Consider the following 19,274-nt stretch of genomic DNA (forward strand, 5'->3'; position numbering starts at 1 on the left):
GGCCTTCCCAGAAGAGTTGAAGCTGTTATAGCTGCAAAAGGTGGGCCAACTCAATATTGAACCCTACAGACTAAGACTGGGATGCCATTAAAGTTTATGTGCGTGTAAAAGCAGGTGTCCCAATACTTTTGGTAATATAGAGTATGATGCATGCATGTTTTAGTCCCCAAATACTTAACTTTACATTTATAAACATTAAACTTAATTTTCTACACACTGTAGTTGCCCAATAAGAGCATCCAGGTTGGATTGTAAGTCAGAAACATCCTATAGGAAAATAATTTGGCATCATTTGCAAAAAAAAAAAAAAATGGTACAATGAATCCAAAACTCTATATCACATAACATCTTACATAAAACACACACATATACACAGAGTCCAAACTATTCAAGTGACCTGTTGCTGCAGCAAAGGTTTTGTTTCAGTTAGGCAGTCTAGGTAAAGCATTTGGGTGCTGATGCAAGGGGAAAGGTACAATGGTCTCACAGAGACACCGAACAATTCTCAATAGCATGGGATAGCTATTCATTCTGATTGGGCAAAGCCCAAACATATGACCAATGCTGCAGGGTATAAAAAGGGCATTTCCCACCAGCTATCTACCAGTGCAGACCAACAGGAGCAAACCGACAAGACAAGCAAAATGGGAAAGGTAAGAGGGATTTAAAAATATTTAAATATCAAATGAATATTTAGCTAATGGTTCAGTCTGTGGATATTGATTGTTAGTAGCGCCATCACCCTGCTTGAGTTTTATTCTTAAAATTGTTTGGGTTTGTAAATATTAAGGTCTGTTTTCGAGACAGCTTGTCAGATGTCCATTATCTTGTCATTTATATTATATGGCCAAACATATGTGAATACTGGACCCTTACACCAATGGGAGATTGTCGGAAATGCCATTTAAAAACTTTGGCCATCAATACGGAATTGCTTCCCCTTCACACCCTAAAACAGTTGCCAGCTCTTTTGGGAAGACTTTTAGGATACTTTGGAGCATTTTTGTAGGAATGCGGGCCCATTTAGCCAAAAGATCATTTATAAGGTCCGGTACTGATGCAGGTCAAGAATGCTTGGCTTACGATTGGTATTCTAATTCATCCCAAAGATCTTCAATGCGGTTGAGGTCAATGACGAAAGTCTGTGATATATTTGGCCGTAGTGGTTCACATAAAATCAGTCTTTCTCAAACCTTTTACCCCAGAGGAAACCTTAAAAGAAATGTTCACATCTCAGGGAAAACCCTGCTAGGATTAGTTGAATGGGGGGTCATATGGAAAAATGCCCTTTACATTGCTGATCGGTGGGAAGAATCCCCCCCCCCTCCTCTTACAGTGGTGATTAGAATCCCACTCTTAGCCCTTGCACATACGGTCGGACATTCCGACAACCAAATCCATCGGATTTTGTCCGACAGATTTTGTCCGAAACTGTTGCATACACATGGTAGGACAAAGTTGTTGGGAAATCCGACGTGATGACGTTATTTCGTTACGATGGGACTACGTTCACGCTAGTAGCCAATAACTTTGGTGTAGGAATTTGATCTGAGCATGCGTGGCACTTTGTCCGATTGAAATTCCCTACACATGATTGGAGTATGTCCGATCGGAGCATTTTGTCGGAAAATTTTTGGAAAAGTTGGTCCGTCGGATACTCCGCCGGAAACAGTCCGATGGAGACCACACACAGTCGGAATATCCGACAAAACGGTCAAATCGGACACATTCCGTCGGAATCTCCGACCGCGTGTACAAGGGCTTACAGCTTTAAAAATTATTGGTGCAATGTTACCGGCTCTGCCAAGTGGTGATGGACCTGGATCTATGAAGCCACCATCAGGTGGGAGGTCAATAAGCCACAGTTCAAGGAATCATCAGCAACCTCTAGAGGAACCCTAGGATTCCAATAAACCCTGATTGAGAATGGCTAAAAATACACACTGTTTCATGTAATTTTAAAGCTCAACCATTCTATTGGTCCTGAATTGACCTGATCTTGTTTTATTATTCAACAGATCACTTTCTACGAGGACAGGAACTTCCAGGGTCGCGCTTACGAGTGCAGCTCTGAATGCCCCGATCTGTCCTCATACTTTAGACGCTGCAACTCCATTCGTGTGGAAAGTGGGAACTGGATCCTGTATGAGCTCCCCAACTACAGAGGACACCAGTACTTCCTCCATAGAGGAGACTATCCTGACTTCCAGCAGTGGATGGGCTACAATGACTCCATTAAGTCTTGTCGTCTGAGCCCCCAGGTAATAATACATTGTACACTCTGGTTAAGGGCCAAAGCTGTCTATAGCTGTTAGATGATAATGTATTATTGTAATCAGTGTCATTTATATGAGATGAAATGCCCACCACTCCTATAATTACAGGTGATCTTTGATTGTACGGATAAGAAAACCTATTTTAAGCTTTACTTGTCCTGCCAGTATACACTGCCCCAAATGGGGTTGTTCTTTTCCTCTCTCCTTTCACCCTGCTCTGTAGGGCTAAACAAAAATCCTCAACTCAGCCAAGGATTTTAATTTTATTTTAAAAATTTGCAAAAATAGATGGAGCACAGTTGTATTAAGCATGGCCAAGTAACCTTCTGTGATGGATCTCGGATACCCCGTATGGGACCCTCCACCAGACCTGTGTCTCCTGTCCTCCAAACGCACCTGCAGCCTGCAGATTCTCCATAACCAGCCCTTAACCCCTCAATTGCGAGACATGCAACAAGGTGCTGAGGGTTAAACATGCAGAGCATAAAAACTCTTCATAAAGTACCAAACATACACTTTTAAACACAGTTAGGGACACTCCACGTAGCCTTGTCATAGATGGTGTAGGGGTCAAGGAAGAACCAATGGAAACTCAACACTCGTATATTCAAAGAACTACAGTTGAAACACATAAAGGGGTTATGATAAGCAGACAGCCCCTCCTTACACATCCCCTGCTGGGAGTTGTCTCCAGACCTTTGTCTATCTACCATGACCCAACACAATTAAACACAGTAACATGGGGGGGGGGGGGGATCAGACAAATGCAGCCTCAAAGCAGGTGCTGTATCATTAGCTAACCCATAGTTCTTTAGATCCCTTGTCATGTGCTAATTGTTTATCTTTTAAAAAAAAAAAAAGGATATAAACTGTTTAAAAATATACTGTGTAGGGTTAAAAGAAAGTTCTATTGATCCCAAATCATTAATGTTTCATTGTAACATGTGGGGGAATATTGAATATTTCTACACTTTATCCAAACCTGAAAAAAATCTTTGGGTGCATTTTTATTGCAAATGATAGCAGTAATGTGACCAGTTGGCGTTTTTAATAGTGCTGTATATGTTATTGTGGTGTATTTTAACAGCACCAAGGTTCCTTCAGCATCAGGATTTATGAGAGAGAAGACTTCAGAGGTCAGATGATGGAGTTCACCGAGGATTGTCCTCATGTCAATGAGAGATTCCGCTACAATGACATCCACTCTGTTCATGTCCAAGATGGCTACTGGATGTTCTATGAGGAGCCCAACTACAAGGGACGTCAGTATTACCTGAGACCTGGAGAGTACAGGAGATACAGCGACTGGGGAGCCACAAGCCCCAGAATTGGGTCCTTCAGACGTCTCCATCATTCCTATTAAATGCTTAAAAACATTTTAAGTTTTCTGCTTCACAATAAACTTGATAAATAAAATTTTTCTGTTTGTCTTTCATTTATGCAATGTCAATTTTCAATGAGAATTTGTAAAGTGCAGCAACCTATACAACCAGTCAAAAGACACTCTTAGATAGAGACAAAATCATCTATATGAGAATATATTGTACATTGGATGAAAGTCGCACTCCATCATAAACCAAATCATATCACTTATTCATTTATTCCATGCAGAATAAGTTGCTTGCTTATATATATACTGGAGAAGATTTACTAAAATCAGATGATGGAGTTCGCTGAGGACTGTCCTCATGTCTATGAGAGATTTTGCTACCGTGACTTATATACTTGCCATGTCCATGATGGCTACTGGATGTTCTATGAGAAGCCCAGTATTACCCGAGACCTGTAGAGTACAGGAGATATACCAACTGGGCAGCCACAAGCCCCAGTATTGGGTCCTTTAAATGTCTTCATCATTTTCATTAAAATTACAAAATATATAGTTCTTCTACAATAAACTTGATTAAAAAAAAACACAAAAAACAACAACTCACACAACCATCTGTACACAAATTTATTATAAAAAATTAAAAGAAAAAAATAAATAATATATTGTGTTGGGCAGAAAATACCTCATGTCTTTTTAATTACTGAATGTTTTTCTCACATATGCTCAAGTTTGTGCTTCCTTAGATATATGTAGCACACCTCTGACACCCTATCTAACACCCCAAAGGCAGAATAGCACCTCCAGAGGTCAGGGCTGGGGTAGTTTTCTCTCCAGGGGTTAGTCCATGGCTAAAATTGGGGCAGAGAAGGATATTGGGTGCATGTTTATCTATGTAGAGTTTTATTGCAGAACGGTTAAGGAGGCGAGGGTTAGCCCTTGTACACGAATATGAATAACACAAAAACGTTTCTTTCACTCGTGGTTGGTGTTTGGCTGAAGCCATTTATTATCAATCAGCCGTGTTTAATCTTTTTAGATCATAATCACAACAGAAACTACCCAAATGACCCTGATCAAAAGTTTACACAGTTCTTAATACCGTGTATTGTCCCGTTTAACATCAATGGCAGCTTGAAGTATTTTTGTGGTATTTGTGGATGAGGCTCTTTATCTTCTCAGATGGTAAAGCTGCCCATTCCTTTTGGCACAAAGCCTCCAGTTCCTGTAAATTCTTGGGCTGTCTTCCATGAACGGCACGTTTGAGATCTCCCCAGAGGGGCTCAATGATATTGAGGTCAGGAGACTGAGATGGCCACTCCAGAACCTTCACTTTATTCTGCTGTAGCCAATGACAGGTCAACTTGGCCTTGTGTTTTGGGTCACTGTCATGTTGGAATGTCCACGTCCATGCGCAGCTTCCTGGCTGATGAATGCAAATGTTCCTCTGGTATTTTTTGATAACATACTGCATTCATCATGCCATAAATTTTGACCACATTTCCTGTGCCTTTGTAGCTCACACATCCCCAAAACATCAGCGATCCACCTCCGTGTTTCACAGTAGGAATGGTGGACCTTTCATCATAGGCCTTGTTGACTCCTCTCCAAATGTAGTGTTTCTGGTTGTGGCCAAAAAGCTAAATTTTGGTCTCATCACTCCAAGTGACTTTGTGCCAGAAGCTTTGAGGCTTGTGCAGTTTGGCGTATTGTAAGCGGGATACTTTGTGGCATTTGCGTAGTAATGGCTTTCTTCTGGCGACTCGACCATGCAGCCCATCTTTCTTCAAGCGCCTCCTTATTGTGCATCTTGAAACAGACACACCACATGTTTTCAGAGAGTCCTGTATTTCACCTGAAGTGATTTGTGGGCTTTTCTTTGCATCCCAAACAATTTTCCTGGCAGTTGTGGCTGAACTATCAGTTGGTCCACCTGACCGTGGTTTGGTTTCAACAGAACCCCTCATTTTCCACTTCTTGATAAGAGTTTGAACACTGCTGATTGGCATTCTCAATTCCTTGGATGTCTTTTTATATCCCTTTCCTGTTTTATACAGTTCAACTACCTTTTTTTCGCAGATCCTTTGACAATTCTTTTGCTTTCCCCATGACTCAGAATCCAGTAAGTCAGTGCAGCTTTTTTAATAGCCATTCAAACCCTTTTGTGTCAATTTGTCTGCATGTTATTAGGCCAAAATCACCAGGGTATGTAAACTTTTTATCAGGGTCATTTGGGTAGTTTCTGTTGTGATTATGATCTAAAAGGGATAAACACAGCTGACTGATAATAAATGGCTTCAGTCAAACACTAACCATGAGTGAAAGAAATGTTTTTGTGTTATCATTCATATTCTCCGAAAAATGGCCAAGAAATCATAAATTCTGCCAGGGTATGTAAACTTATGAGCACAACTGTATATACGTGATCCTGCATGGTGTGGCCACCTTGTAGCAGTAAAGCTGCTATGGTGAGGTTGGCAAGTGGATAATGCATATTTCATTGATCTGACTGTGATTTATAACTCTTTCATGACTACGGTAAGCCAATTTCTGACATTTGATGTTAACAAGTTAAAAATTATTTACAACCCCCAAACATTATGTATATTTTTTTTAGCACAGAATCTAGAGAATAAAATGGCGATTGTTGCAATATTTTATGCCACACGGTATTTGTGCATAAAATACAACTTTTTGGGGAAAAAGACACTTTCATGAATTAAAAAAAAAAATGAAACAGTAAAGTTAGCCCAATTTTTGTACAATATGAAAGATGATGTTACGCCGAGTAAATAGATACCAAACATGTCACACTTTAAAATTGCGCACACTCGTGGAATGGCGACTGTGACAGAGGCTTTGGGAGAGGACTGAATCCTGGCTTCTTGATTCTTCTTATGGGCCCTGGATTTTAAGGGAACAATACTCTTTGTGAGATGAATGAGTAATACAGTCTGATCTGTACTAATCTGACTCAATCTTATATATATGTATATATTGTATATTGTCTCATTTTGTTGTGGACTCTTTTCTGTAATCGTTTGGGGTGTGCTTGTAGTCCAATGTTCTATTGTGTCTGTCTGCCTTGGATATTAGGGGATGTTTATCTCTATGGAGGGAGGGGGGATTCCTCCAATGGCCCCCATGCTGATAAGACTGTTTACTGATGAGAAGTTGAACACACCTGACCTGTGTGTCTATTGTCATTGGACAGTTTACCCCGCCCTGTTTTCCAAGGGTGAGGGAAAGAGTCTCTGAGTTTTTTTATCTGTTGTGTCAATGTGTGATAATAAATTAGTTTTGCCATTCTACACTGGTGTCGTCTGATTTCCTGCTTGACCCTCAACACAGAGCTTTGTCTCGTACTTGGGGGAGAATTATTCGTATGGGTTTCTTGTTTGGCTGATTGGAGTGTTCGGTAGCTGCCTTTGTGTTCGGGTCTGGAATGTCCTAAACAACTTTAACCCCTTTCCTACTCGGGGTGTCGTTACATCGACAAACTACGGTACCTAAAAATGTCCATAGGCGACATTTTAAAAAGAATAACGGTAACCAGGTTAGAGTTAGAGAGGAGGTCTAGTGCTAGAATTATTACTCTCACTCTGACGATTGCGGCAATAGCTCACATGTGTGATTTGAACACCGTTTACAAATGCAGGCATGACTTCCGTATGCGGTTTCTTTGCTGCGTGAGCTCGCGGGGACGGGGTGCTTTTTTTTAATAAAATTTTATTTTTTACATTGTGTTTTTAAAAAAGAAATTTGATCACTTTTATTGCTGTCACAAGGAATGTAAACATCCCTTGTGATGTAAATAGGTGGTGACAGGTACTCTACCAGTGGGACGGGAGGCCCGATAAGAGCTGCAGAAGGTGGCCGGAGGGGGGGGGGGTGCCCTCCGAGATAACAATCGAGTGGCTTTTAGCTGCATTGGTTGTCATCCCTGGAAAGCCGATCACCCGCTCTAAAAAACAGTACCGGGATGATGCCTGCAGCTGTGGGCATCATCCTGGTATTACCCCCTTTTACCCGAGGGGAAGGGGATAAAATAAGGATACAATATGATTGGCTACTATAGGCACTGTGCACATCATTACTGCCTTGTTAAGTAAATATTTTAATGTTATATTAAATATAGCATTACAAAAATTAAAACCAATGATTAACACTTTGGGCGGCACAGTGGTGTAGTGGTTACCACTCTTACCTAGCAGTAAAAAGGGTCACTGGTTCAAATCTCAACCATGACACTACCCGCCTGGAGTTTGCATGTTCTCCCTGTGCCTGCATGGGTTTCCTCTGGGTACTCCGGTTTACTCCCGCACTCCAAAGACATGCAGGTAGGTTAATTGGCTTCTGTCCAAAATTGGCCCTAGTATATGAATGGGGACCTTGGATTGTGGGCTCCTTGAGGGTAGGGACTGATGTGAGTGTGCAATGGATAGGGACAATTGTAGGCACTCACTCAGGTTGAACTGGATGGACTGGTGTCTTTATTCAACCTTACTAACTATGTAACTTTGACTGATTTAGGATGCAGAGAGACTTACAGTGGATTACAGCACTGGACAGGGGAGCGGGAGCTGCCAAAGTTATCTTTTTCTATTAACAAGCTGGTGATTGGTTGCCAGGCGGTCTAAACAACCAATCACCAGCTTGTTAATAGGAAAGGTAAACTTTTGCAGCTCCTACCCAAAACTCTCTTCCCGTCCCATCCCTACCTCCCGCTGTATGCCAGGTCCTACTAAGAGAATGACAATGGCTGTGGCTGGGAGGAGAATCGGCTCCGGTTCAACCACGCCTGCCGGCGATGCCTGCCCCCCCCCGCCCCCCCCCCCCCCCCTCCAATGCGGCGACACACTCGGCCTCAGCCTATTTTCACTCACTTAATGCAAAATTTTGAGTGCTGTTATAAATGAATAAAAACATTATACCTACTTTTGCACTAGTTTCAGTATAACCATTGTATCTTGGTTGCATTAGAAACTGCAATTTTGCATTCCATGCTGTTATTTTGTACACTATATTAACAAAAGTATTGGGACGCCTGCCTTTACACGCACATGAACTTTAATGGCATCCCAGTCTTAGTCCATAGGGTTCAATATTGAGTTGGCCCACCCTTTGCAGCTTTAACAGCTTCAACTCTTCTGAGAAGGCCGTCCACAAGATTTAGGAGTGTGTCTATGGGAATGTTTGACCATTCTTCCCGAAGTGTATTTGTGAGGCCAGGCACTGATGTTGGGAGAGAAGTCCTAGCTCGTAGTCTCTGCTCTGATTCATCCCAAAGGTGTTTGTTGAGGTAAGGACTCTGTGAAGGCCAGACAAGTTCCTCCACCCCTAACTGCAGTCATGTTGGAACAGGAAGGGACCATCCCCAAACTGTTCCCACAAAGTTGGGAGCATGAAATTGTCCAAAATATCTTGGTATGCTCGTCGGAAGTTCAGATGGAAAAGATTTGAGAGCAGGATCTAAAATTTTCAGACAAAAAAATCCGATCAGACTTTTTTTCGATCGTTTGTAGAGAATTCCGAACAGACAAAGTGCCAGGCATGCTCAGATCAAATTCCCAGACCAAAGCTATTGACTAGTAGCCTCAACTTAGTCCCGTTGTAATGAAGGAACGTCATCACGTTCCGAATGGCCGGATTTTCCGACAACTTTGTCCAACCATGTGTATGCAACATCAGTTTAGGACAAAATCCGTCGGAAAAAATCCAACGGATATTGTTGTTGGAATGTCCAACTGTTTGTACAAGGCATAAGTGGCCAAGTCTAACTCCTGAAAAACAACCCCACACCATAATCCCCCCCCCCACCCTCAAAAAAATGATTTGGACCAGTGCACAAAGCAAGGTCCATAAAGACATGGATGAGTGAGTTTAGGGTGGAGGAACTTGACCTGACCTCAACCTGTTAGAACACCTTTGGGATGAATTACAGCGGAGACTGCCTTCTCTTCCAAAATCAGTGCCTGACCTCACAAATTTGTTTCTGGAAGAATGGTCAAACATTCCCATAGACACACTCCTAAACCTTGTGGATGGCCTTCCCAGAAGATTTGAAGCTGTTATACCTGCAAAGGGTGGGCCAACTCAATGTTGAACCCTACGGACTAAGACTGGGATGCCATTAAAGTTCATGTGCGTGTAAAAGCAGGTGTCCCAATACTTTTGGTAATATAGCGTATGACGCGTGCATGTTTTAGTCCCCAAATACTTAACTTTACATTTATAAACATTAAACTTAATTTGCTACACACTGTAGTTGCCCAATAAGAGCATCCAGGTTGGATTGTAAGTCAGAAACACCGTATAGGAAAATAATTTAGCATCATTTGCAAAAAAAAATAAAAAATAGTACAATGAATCCAAAACTCTATATCACATAACATATTACATAAAACACACACATATACACAGAGTCCAAACTATTCAAGTGACTGGTTGCTGCAGCAAAGGTTTTGTTTCAGTTAGGCAGTCTAGGTAAAGCATTTGGGTGCTGATGCAAGGGGAAAGGTACAAACAATGGTCTCACAGAGACACCGAACAATTCTCAATAGCATGGGATAGCTATTCATTCTGATTGGGCAAAGCCCGAACATATGACCAATGCTGCAGGGTATATAAAGGCCATTTCCCACCAGCTATCTACCAGTGCAGACCAACAGGAGCAAACCGACAAGACAAGCAAAATGGGAAAGGTAAGAAGGGCTTAAAAATATTTAAATATCAAATTAATATTTAGCTAATGGTTCAGTCTGTGGATATTGATTGTTAGTAGCGCCATCACCCTGCTTTAGTTTTTTTCTTAAAATTGTTTGAATTTGTAAATATTAAGGTCTGTTTTCTAGGCAGCTTGTCGGATGTCTATTATCTGGCACAGCTGAGGTTGTCATTTATATTATATGGCCAAAAATTTGTGAATACTGCACCCTTACACCTATAGGAGCTTGTTGGAAATCCCATTTCAAAACCTTGGCCATCAATATGGAATTGCTTCCCCTTCACGCCCTAAAACAGTTGCCAGCTCTTTTGGGAAGGCTTTTAGGATACTTTGGAGCATTTTTGTAGGAATGCGGGCCCATTTAGCCAAAAGATCATTTATAAGGTCCCGTACTGATGCAGGTCAAGAATGCTTGGCTTACGATTGGTATTCTAATTCATCCCAAAGATATTCAATGAGGTTGAGGTCAATTATGAAAGTCTGTGATGTATTTGGCTGTAGTGGTTCACATAAAAACAGTCTTTCTCAAACCTTTTACCCCAGAGGAAACCTTAAAATAAATGTCCACATCTCAGGGAAAACCCTGCTAGGATTAGTTCAATGGGGGGTCATATGGAAAAATGCCCTTTACATTGCTGATCGGTGGGAAGAATTCCCCCTCCCCTCCACTTACAGTGGTGATTAGAATCCCACTCTTAGCCCTTGTACACACGGTCGGAGATTCCGACAACCAAATCCATCGGATTTTGTCCAACAGATTTTGTCCGAAACTGTTGCATACACACGGTAGGACAAAGTTGTCGGGAAATCCGACGTGATGACGTTATTTCGTTACGACGGGACTACGTTCACGCTAGTAGCCAATAACTTTGGTGTAGGAATTTGATCTGAGCATGCGTGGCACTTTGTCCGATCGGAATTCTCTACACATGATCGGAGTATGTCCGATCGGAGCATTTTGTCGGAAAATTTTACCGGCAAGTTTTAAAAGTTGGTCCGTCGGATACTCCGCTGGAAACAGTCCGATGGAGACCACACACAGTCGGAATATCCGACAAAACGGTCCGATCGGACACATTCCGTCGGAATCTCCAACCGCGTGTACAAGGGCTTACAGCTTTAAAAATCATTGGTGCAATGTTACCGGCTCTGCCAAGTGGTGATGGACCTGGATCTATGAAGCTACCATCAGGTGGGAGGTCAATAAGCCACAGTTCAAGGAATCGTCAGCAACCTCTAGAGGAACCCTAGGATTCCAATAAACCCTGATTGAGAATGGCTAAAAATATTGTCCACACTGTTTCATGTAATTCTAAAGCTCAACCATTCTATTGGTCCTGAATTGACCTGATCTTGTTTTATTATTCAACAGATCACTTTCTACGAGGACAGGAACTTCCAGGGTCGCTCTTATGAGTGTAGCTCTGAATGTCCCGATCTGTCCTCATACTTCAGACGATGCAACTCCATTCGTGTGGAAAGTGGGAACTGGATCCTGTATGAGCTCCCCAACTACAGAGGACACCAGTACTTCCTCCATAGAGGAGACTATCCTGACTTCCAGCAATGGATGGGCTACAATGACTCCATTAAGTCTTGTCGTCTGAGCCCCCAGGTAATAATACATTGTGCACTCTGGTTAAGGACCAAAGCTGTCTATAGCTGTTAGATGATTATGTCCTATTGTAATCAGTGTCATTTTTATGAGATGAAATGCCCACCACTCCTATAATTACAGGTGATCTTTGATTGTACGGATAAGAAAACCTATTTTAAGCTTTACTTGTCCTGCCAGTATACACTGCCCCAATGGGGTTGTTCTTCTCCTCTCTCCTTTCACCCTGCTCTGTAGGGCTAAACAAAAATCCTCAACTCAGCTAAGGATTTTAATTTTATTTTAAAAATTTGCAAAAATTGATGGAGCACAGTTGTATTAAGCATGTCCAAGTAACCTTCTGTGATGGATCTCGGATACCCCGTATGGGACCCTCCGCCAGACCTGTGTCTCCTGTCCTCCAAATGCACCTGCAGACTGCAGATTCTCCATAACCAGCCCTTAACCCCTCAATCGCGAGACAAGCCACACAGGTGTTGAGGGTTAAACATGCAGAGCATAAAAACTCTTTATTAAGTACCAAACATACACTTTTAAACACAGTTAGGGACACTCCCCTTAGCCTTGTCATAGAGGGGGTAGGGGACAAGGAAGAACCAATGGAAACTCAACACTCGTATATTCAAACAACTACAGTTGAAACACATAAAGGGGTTATGATAAGCAGACAGCCCCTCCTTACACATCCCCTGCTGGGAGTTGTCTCCAGACCATTGTCTATCTGCCATGACCCAACACAATTAAACACAGTAACAAGGGGGGGGGGGGGGCATCAGATAAATGCAGCCTCAGAGCAGGTGCTGTATCATTAGCTAACCCATAGTTCTTTAGATCCCTTGTCATGTGTTAATTGTTTATCTTTTTTTTTTTTTTTAAAAAGGATATAAACTGTTTAACCACTTTCAGACCGGACCATTTTGCTGGTAAATGACCAGAGGTCTTTTTACACTTTGGCACTGCGCTGCTTTAACTGGTAATTGCACGGTCATGCAATGTTGTACCCAAGAGAAATTTGCGTCCTTTTCTTCCCACAAATAGAGCTTTCTTTTAAAGGTATTTGACTGACTCTGCGATTTTTATTTTTTGCGATATAAACGTAAAAAGACCGCAAATTTTGAAAAAAAATGATATTTTCTACTTTTTGTTATTAGAAAAATCCAATAAACTCAATTTTAGTCATACATTTAGGCCAAAATGTATTCAGCCACATGTCTTTGGTAAAAAAAAAGTCAATAACTGTATATTTATTGGTTTGCGCAAAAGTTGTCACATCTACAAACTAAGGTACGTTTTCTGGAATTTACGCAGCTTTTAGTTTACGACTGCCTATCTCATTTCTTGAGGTGCTAAAATGGCAGGGCAGTACAAAACCCCCTCAAATGACCCCATTTTGGAAAGTAGACCCCCTAAGGAAATTGATAAGTGGCATGTTGAACCCATTGAATATTTTATTTTTTTGCCTCAAGCGATTGAATAATGACAAAAAAAATTATTATTTTTTTTTTTTTTTTACACAAAGTTGTCATTAAATGATATATTACTCACACATGCTATGGGCATATGTGAAATGACACCCCAAAATAAATTCTGCTGCTTCTCCTGAGTACGGGGTTACCACATATGTGGTACTTTTTGGGAGCCTAGCCGCGTACGGGGCCCCGAAAACCAAGCACCGCCTTCAGGCTTTCTAAGGGCGTAAATTTTTGATTTCACTTCTCACTGCCTATTACAGTTTTGAAGGCCATAAAATGCCAAGATGGCAAAAAAAACCCCACAAATGACCCCATTTTAGAAAGTAGACACCCCAAGCTATTTGCTGAGAGGCATGTTGAGTCCATGGAATATTTTATATTTTGCCACAAGTTGCGGGAAAATTACAAACTTTTTTTTTTTTTACACAAAGTTGTCACTAAATGATATATTGCTCACACATGCTATGGGCATATGTGAAATGACACCCCAAAATAAATTCTGCTGCTTCTCCTGAGTACGGGGATACCACATATGTGGGACTTTTTGGGAGCCTAGCCGCGTACGGGGCCCCGAAAACCAAGCACCGCCATCAGGCTTTCTAAGGGCGTAAATATTTGACTTCACTCCTCACTACCTATTACAGTTTTGAAGGCCATAAAATGCCAAGATGGCACAAAACCCCCACAAATGACCCCATTTTAGAAAGTAGACACCCCAAGCTATTTGCTGAGAGGCATGTTGAGTCCATGGAATATTTTATATTTTGCCACAAGTTGCGGGAAAATTACAAACTTTTTTTTTTTTTTTTTACACAAAGTTGTCACTAAATGATATATTGCTCACGCATGCCATGGGCATATGTGAAATGACACCCCAAAATAAATTCTGCTGCTTCTCCTGAGTATGGGGATACCACATATGTGGGACTTTTTGGGAGCCTAGCCGCGTACGGGGCCCCGAAAACCAAGCACCGCCTTCAGGCTTTCTAAGGGCGTTACAGTTTTGAAGGCCATAAAATGCCAAGATGGCACAAACCCCCCCAATTGACCCCATTTTGGAAAGTAGACACCCCTAAATTTACGGGTACACTAGTGAGACTAGGTAATTAATGGCGGGTGCCCTGAAACTATAAAAAAATAACTAACCAACCAGCGTCACCTGTAACAGTTATATGGTGATCACTGGTGAAAGGGTTAACTAGGGGGCAATCAGGGGGCTTTATGCGGTAGTATATGGGGGTCCCTGGCGCTATAAAAAGCTGCGGCGAGCCTAAATACCTACCTGCCTAACTAGCGTCACCTGTGACACTAATACAGCGATCAGAAAAACGATCGCTTATTAGGCTGGGTTCACACTGGAGCGATGCGGGAACGTCACGAATCCGCGGCGGGTTCCCGCATCGCATGCCTCCCGGCGGCAGTTCACACTGCCCTATGCGAACTGCTGGGAGTGTCAGTGAAATGTTAATGACACCCCCAGATCAGTTCGCATATCGCAGTGCGATCTGCAAACTCGGATCGCATGGTGTGAACACCCATGCGATCCGATTCTGCTGCGGACCAAAAAAAGGGTCCCGTGCGAGTTTGCGGCGGGTACGGCGGGTGCAACGCGAATTCAGCCATACTATCTGTATGGCTGAACTCGAATCGCACAGAGATCGGATGTGATTTGCACTGCAGTGCAGTGCGAATCACATCCGTTCTCATAAACCGCTGCAATGTGAACCCAGCCTTAGTGACACTGGCGACGGGGGGTGATCACGGGGTTAAACCTTTATTGGGGGGGTTAGGGGGGTACCTTAGAACTAAAGGGGGCTAACCCTAACTGCCCTAACAGTTATTACAGTCACAAATGACACCCGCCGTGTGATCAGGGGGTTAAACCTTTATTAGGTAATAAATGGCGGGTGCCCTGAAACTATAAAAAAATAACTAACCAACCAGCGTCACCTGTAACAGTTATATGGTGATCACTGGTGAAAGGGTTAACTAGGGGGCAATCAGGGGGCTTTATGCGGTAGTATATGGGGGTCCCTGGCGCTATAAAAAGCTGCGGCGAACCTAAATACCTACCTGCCTAACTAGCGTCACCTGTGACACTAATACAGCGATCAGAAAAATGATCGCTTATTAGGCTGGGTTCACACTGGAGCGATGCGGGAACGCCACGAATCCGCGGTTGGTTCCCGCATCGCATGCCTCCCGGCGGCAGTTCACACTGCCCTATGCGAACTGCTGGGAGTGTCAGTGAAATGTTAATGACACCCCCAGATCAGTTCGCATATCGCAGTGCGATCTGCAAACTCGGATCGCATGGTGTGAACACCCATGCGATCCGATTCTGCTGCGGACCAAATAAAAGGGTCCCGTGCGAATTTGCGGCGGGTGCAGCGGGTGCGGCGGGTGCGGCGAATGGCTGAACTCGAATCGCACAGAGATCGGATGTGATTTGCACTGCAGTGCGGTGCGAATCACATCCGTTCTCATAAACCGCTGCAATGTGAACCCAGCCTTAGTGACACTGGCGACGGGGGGTGATCATGGGGTTAAACCTTTATTGGGGGGGGTTAGGGGGTACATTAGAACTAAAGTGGGCTAACCCTAACTACCCTAACAGTTATTACAGTCACAAATGACACCAATGCAAAAAAAACAAAAAAACAAACAAAAAAAAAATGCATTGGTGTCACTGTGACTGGGGGGGGCAGGGGTAATTGGGGGGGGTGATCGGGGGGTAAAGGGGGGGTGTGAGTGTGCCTGGCATGTTCTACTGTGTAGTGTAGTGTTTGTGCAACTCACCGATGCTCTCTCCTCGGTGCCGGAACGAAAAATACCGACACGGAGGAGAGATTACATCACTTCCTCTCCTGTGTTTACATTACAGGAGAGGAAGTGATGCAATGCTTCACTCCCATTCGTCAGGAGCGATCGCGAGGGGGTGGCCATGAATGAATGGCCGCCCCCTCATCCCCGATCGCTCCTGCACGGATACCGACCGCCGCTGGCACCGGGGGGGGGGGGCGACCGGGCCCCCCACCCGCGGGAAGGCAGGGATGTACAGGTACGCCCATATGCCTGCCTGTGCCATGCTGTCGACGTACATTGTCGTGCGGCGGTCGGGAAGTGGTTAATAATATACTGTGTAGGGTTAAAGGAAAGTTCTATTGATCCCAAATCATTAATGTTTCATTGTAACATGTGAGGGAATATTGAATATTGCTACACTTTATCCAAACCTGAAAAAAATCTTTGGGTGCATTTTTATTGCAAATGATAGCAGTAATATGACCAGTTGGCGTTTTTAATAGTGCTTTATATGTTATTGTGGTGTATTTTAACAGCACCAAGGTTCCTTCAGCATCAGGATTTATGAGAGGGAAGACTTCAGAGGTCAGATGATGGAGTTCACAGAGGATTGTCCTCATGTCTATGAGAGATTCCGCTACAATGACATCCACTCTGTTCATGTCCAAGACGGCTACTGGATGTTCTATGAGGAGCCCAACTACAAGGGACGTCAGTATTACCTGAGACCTGGAGAGTACAGGAGATACACCGACTGGGGGGCCACAAGCCCCAGAATTGGGTCCTTCAGACGTCTCCATCATTCCTATTAAATGTTTAAAAACATTTTAAGTTTTCTGCTTCACAATAAACTTGATAAAGAAACTTTTCCTGTTTGTCTTTCATTTATGCAATGTCAATTTTCAATGAGAATTTGTAAAGTGCAGCAACCTATACAACCAGTCAAAAGACACTCTCAGGCCTTGTACACACGGTTGGAGATTTCGACGGAATGTGTCCGATTGGACCTTTTTGTCGGATAATCCGACTGTGTGTGGTCTTCTTTGGACTGTTTCCGTCAGAGTATCTGACGGACCAAGTTTTCCAACTTTTCGGTAAAATTTTCTGACAACATGATCCGATAGGACTTTGTCCGATCATGTGTAGAGAATTCCGATCGGACAAAGTGCCACGCCTGCTCAGATCAAATTCCTACACCAAAGCTATTGGCTACTAGCCTGAACGTATTCCCATCGTAACGAAATAACGTCACCACGTTCTGAACGATCAGATTTTCCTACAACTTTGTCCGACCGTGTGTATGCAACAGTTTCGGACAAAATCCGACAGATTTGGTTGTCGGAATGTCCGACCGTGTGTACAAGGGCTTAGATAAAGACATAATCATCTATATGAGAATATATTGTACATTGGATGAAAGTCGCACTCCATCATAAACCACTTATTCATTTATTCCATACAGAATAAGTTGCTTGCTTATATATATACTGGAGAAGATTTACTAAAATCAGATGATGGAGTTCACTGAGGATTGTCCTCATGTCTATGAGAGATTTCACTACCATGACATAAATACTTGCCATGTCCATGATGGCTACTGGATGTTCTATGAGGAGCCCAGTATTACCCGAGACCTGTAGAGTACAGGAGATATACCAACTTGGGAGCCACAAGCCCCAGAATTGGGTCCTTCAAATGTCTTCATCATTTTCGTTAAAATTACAAAAGATATAGTTCTTCTACAATAAACTTGATAAAAAAAATAAAAATGAATAAAAAAAAAACTTGAAGTGTATGTGTTTGTTTTTTTTTGTATTATATCATTGTTGCATAATAAAATGTAACAACATTATTCAAGGGATGTGAGATGTGATTTCCAGCCAACAACACACACAATCATCTGTGCACATATTTATTATAATAAATTAAAAGCAAAAAATAAATAATATATTGTGTTGGGCAGAAAATACCTCATGTCTTTTTAACCACTTTCAGACCGGACCATTTTGCTGGTAAATGACCAGAGGTCTTTTTACACTTTGGCACTGCGCTGCTTTAACTGGTAATTGTGCGGTCATGCAATGTTGTACCCAAACGAAATTTGCGTCCTTTTCTTCCCACAAATAGAGCTTTCTTTTAAAGGTATTTGACTGACTCTGCGATTTTTATTTTTTGCGATATAAACGTAAAAAGACCGCAAATTTTGAAAAAAAATGATATTTTCTACTTTTTGTTATTAGAAAAATCCAATAAACTCAATTTTAATCATACATTTAGGCCAAAATGTATTCAGCCACATGTCTTTGGTAAAAAAAAAGTCAATAACTGTATATTTATTGGTTTGCGCAAAAGTTGTCACATCTACAAACTAAGGTACGTTTTCTGGAATTTACGCAGCTTTTAGTTTACGACTGCCTATCTCATTTCTTGAGGTGCTTAAATGGCAGGGCAGTACAAAACCCCCCCAAATGACCCCATTTTGGAAAGTAGACCCCCTAAGGAAATTGATAAGTGGCATGTTGAGCCCATTGAATATTTTATTTTTTTGCCTCAAGCGATTGAATAATGACAAAAAATTTTTTTTTTTTTTTTTTACACAAAGTTGTCACTAAATGATATATTGCTCACACATGCTATGGGCATATGTGAAATGACACCCCAAAATAAATTCTGCTGCTTCTCCTGAGTACGGGGATACCACATATGTGGGACTTTTTGGGAGCCTAGCCGCGTACGGGGCCCCGAAAACCAAGCACCGCCTTCAGGCTTTCTAAGGGCGTAAATTTTTGATTTCACTTCTCACTACCTATTACAGTTTTGAAGGCCATAAAATGCCAAGATGGCACAAAACCCCCACAAATGACCCCATTTTAGAAAGTAGACACCCCAAGCTATTTGGTGAGAGGCATGTTGAGTCCATGGAATATTTTATATTTTGCCACAAGTTCCGGGAAATTACAAACTTTAATTTTTTTTTATTTTTTTTTCACAAAGTTGTCACTAAATGATATATTGCTCACGCATTCCATGGGCATATGTGAAATGACACCCC

At 42.3% G+C, this 19,274-nt stretch overlaps 2 protein-coding genes across 2 annotated transcripts; both read left to right on the plus strand.

The window, feature by feature from the left end:
- Positions 1 to 530: 530 nt before the first annotated feature.
- On the plus strand, positions 531 to 3,692 carry LOC143975666 (gamma-crystallin-3-like). Its single transcript, XM_077478161.1, has 3 exons — positions 531 to 653; positions 2,019 to 2,261; positions 3,364 to 3,692. The coding sequence occupies exons 1-3, from the start codon at positions 555 to 557 to the stop codon at positions 3,637 to 3,639; spliced, it is 618 nt and encodes a 205-aa protein (XP_077334287.1). The 5' UTR covers positions 531 to 554; the 3' UTR covers positions 3,640 to 3,692.
- Positions 3,693 to 10,157: 6,465 nt separating this feature from the next.
- LOC143975671 (gamma-crystallin-3-like) lies at positions 10,158 to 17,086 on the plus strand. The gene is made up of 3 exons (XM_077478165.1): positions 10,158 to 10,307; positions 11,703 to 11,945; positions 16,759 to 17,086. Exons 1-3 carry the CDS (start codon positions 10,209 to 10,211, stop codon positions 17,032 to 17,034), a joined length of 618 nt encoding a protein of 205 aa, XP_077334291.1. The 5' UTR covers positions 10,158 to 10,208; the 3' UTR covers positions 17,035 to 17,086.
- The last annotated feature ends 2,188 nt before the right edge of the window (positions 17,087 to 19,274 follow it).

Source organism: Lithobates pipiens, unplaced genomic scaffold (assembly GCF_037356315.1).
Source record: "Lithobates pipiens isolate NorthernLeopardFrog02 unplaced genomic scaffold, aLitPip1_a1.2 Scaffold_13, whole genome shotgun sequence".
Lineage (NCBI taxonomy): Eukaryota > Metazoa > Chordata > Amphibia > Anura > Ranidae > Lithobates > Lithobates pipiens.

What these genes read in the sequence shown, in the direction of transcription:
- LOC143975666 (XM_077478161.1), top strand. Translation starts at nt 555, where the DNA reads ATGACCAATGCTGCAGGGTATAAAAAGGGCATTTCCCACCAGCTATCT. An exon ending in AGACAAGCAAAATGGGAAAG is followed by an intron (nt 654 to 2,018) that starts GTAAGAGGGATT and finishes ATTATTCAACAG; the next exon opens with ATCACTTTCTACGAGGACAG. An exon ending in CTTGTCGTCTGAGCCCCCAG is followed by an intron (nt 2,262 to 3,363) that starts GTAATAATACAT and finishes GTATTTTAACAG; the next exon opens with CACCAAGGTTCCTTCAGCAT.
- LOC143975671 (XM_077478165.1), top strand. Translation starts at nt 10,209, where the DNA reads ATGACCAATGCTGCAGGGTATATAAAGGCCATTTCCCACCAGCTATCT. An exon ending in AGACAAGCAAAATGGGAAAG is followed by an intron (nt 10,308 to 11,702) that starts GTAAGAAGGGCT and finishes ATTATTCAACAG; the next exon opens with ATCACTTTCTACGAGGACAG. An exon ending in CTTGTCGTCTGAGCCCCCAG is followed by an intron (nt 11,946 to 16,758) that starts GTAATAATACAT and finishes GTATTTTAACAG; the next exon opens with CACCAAGGTTCCTTCAGCAT.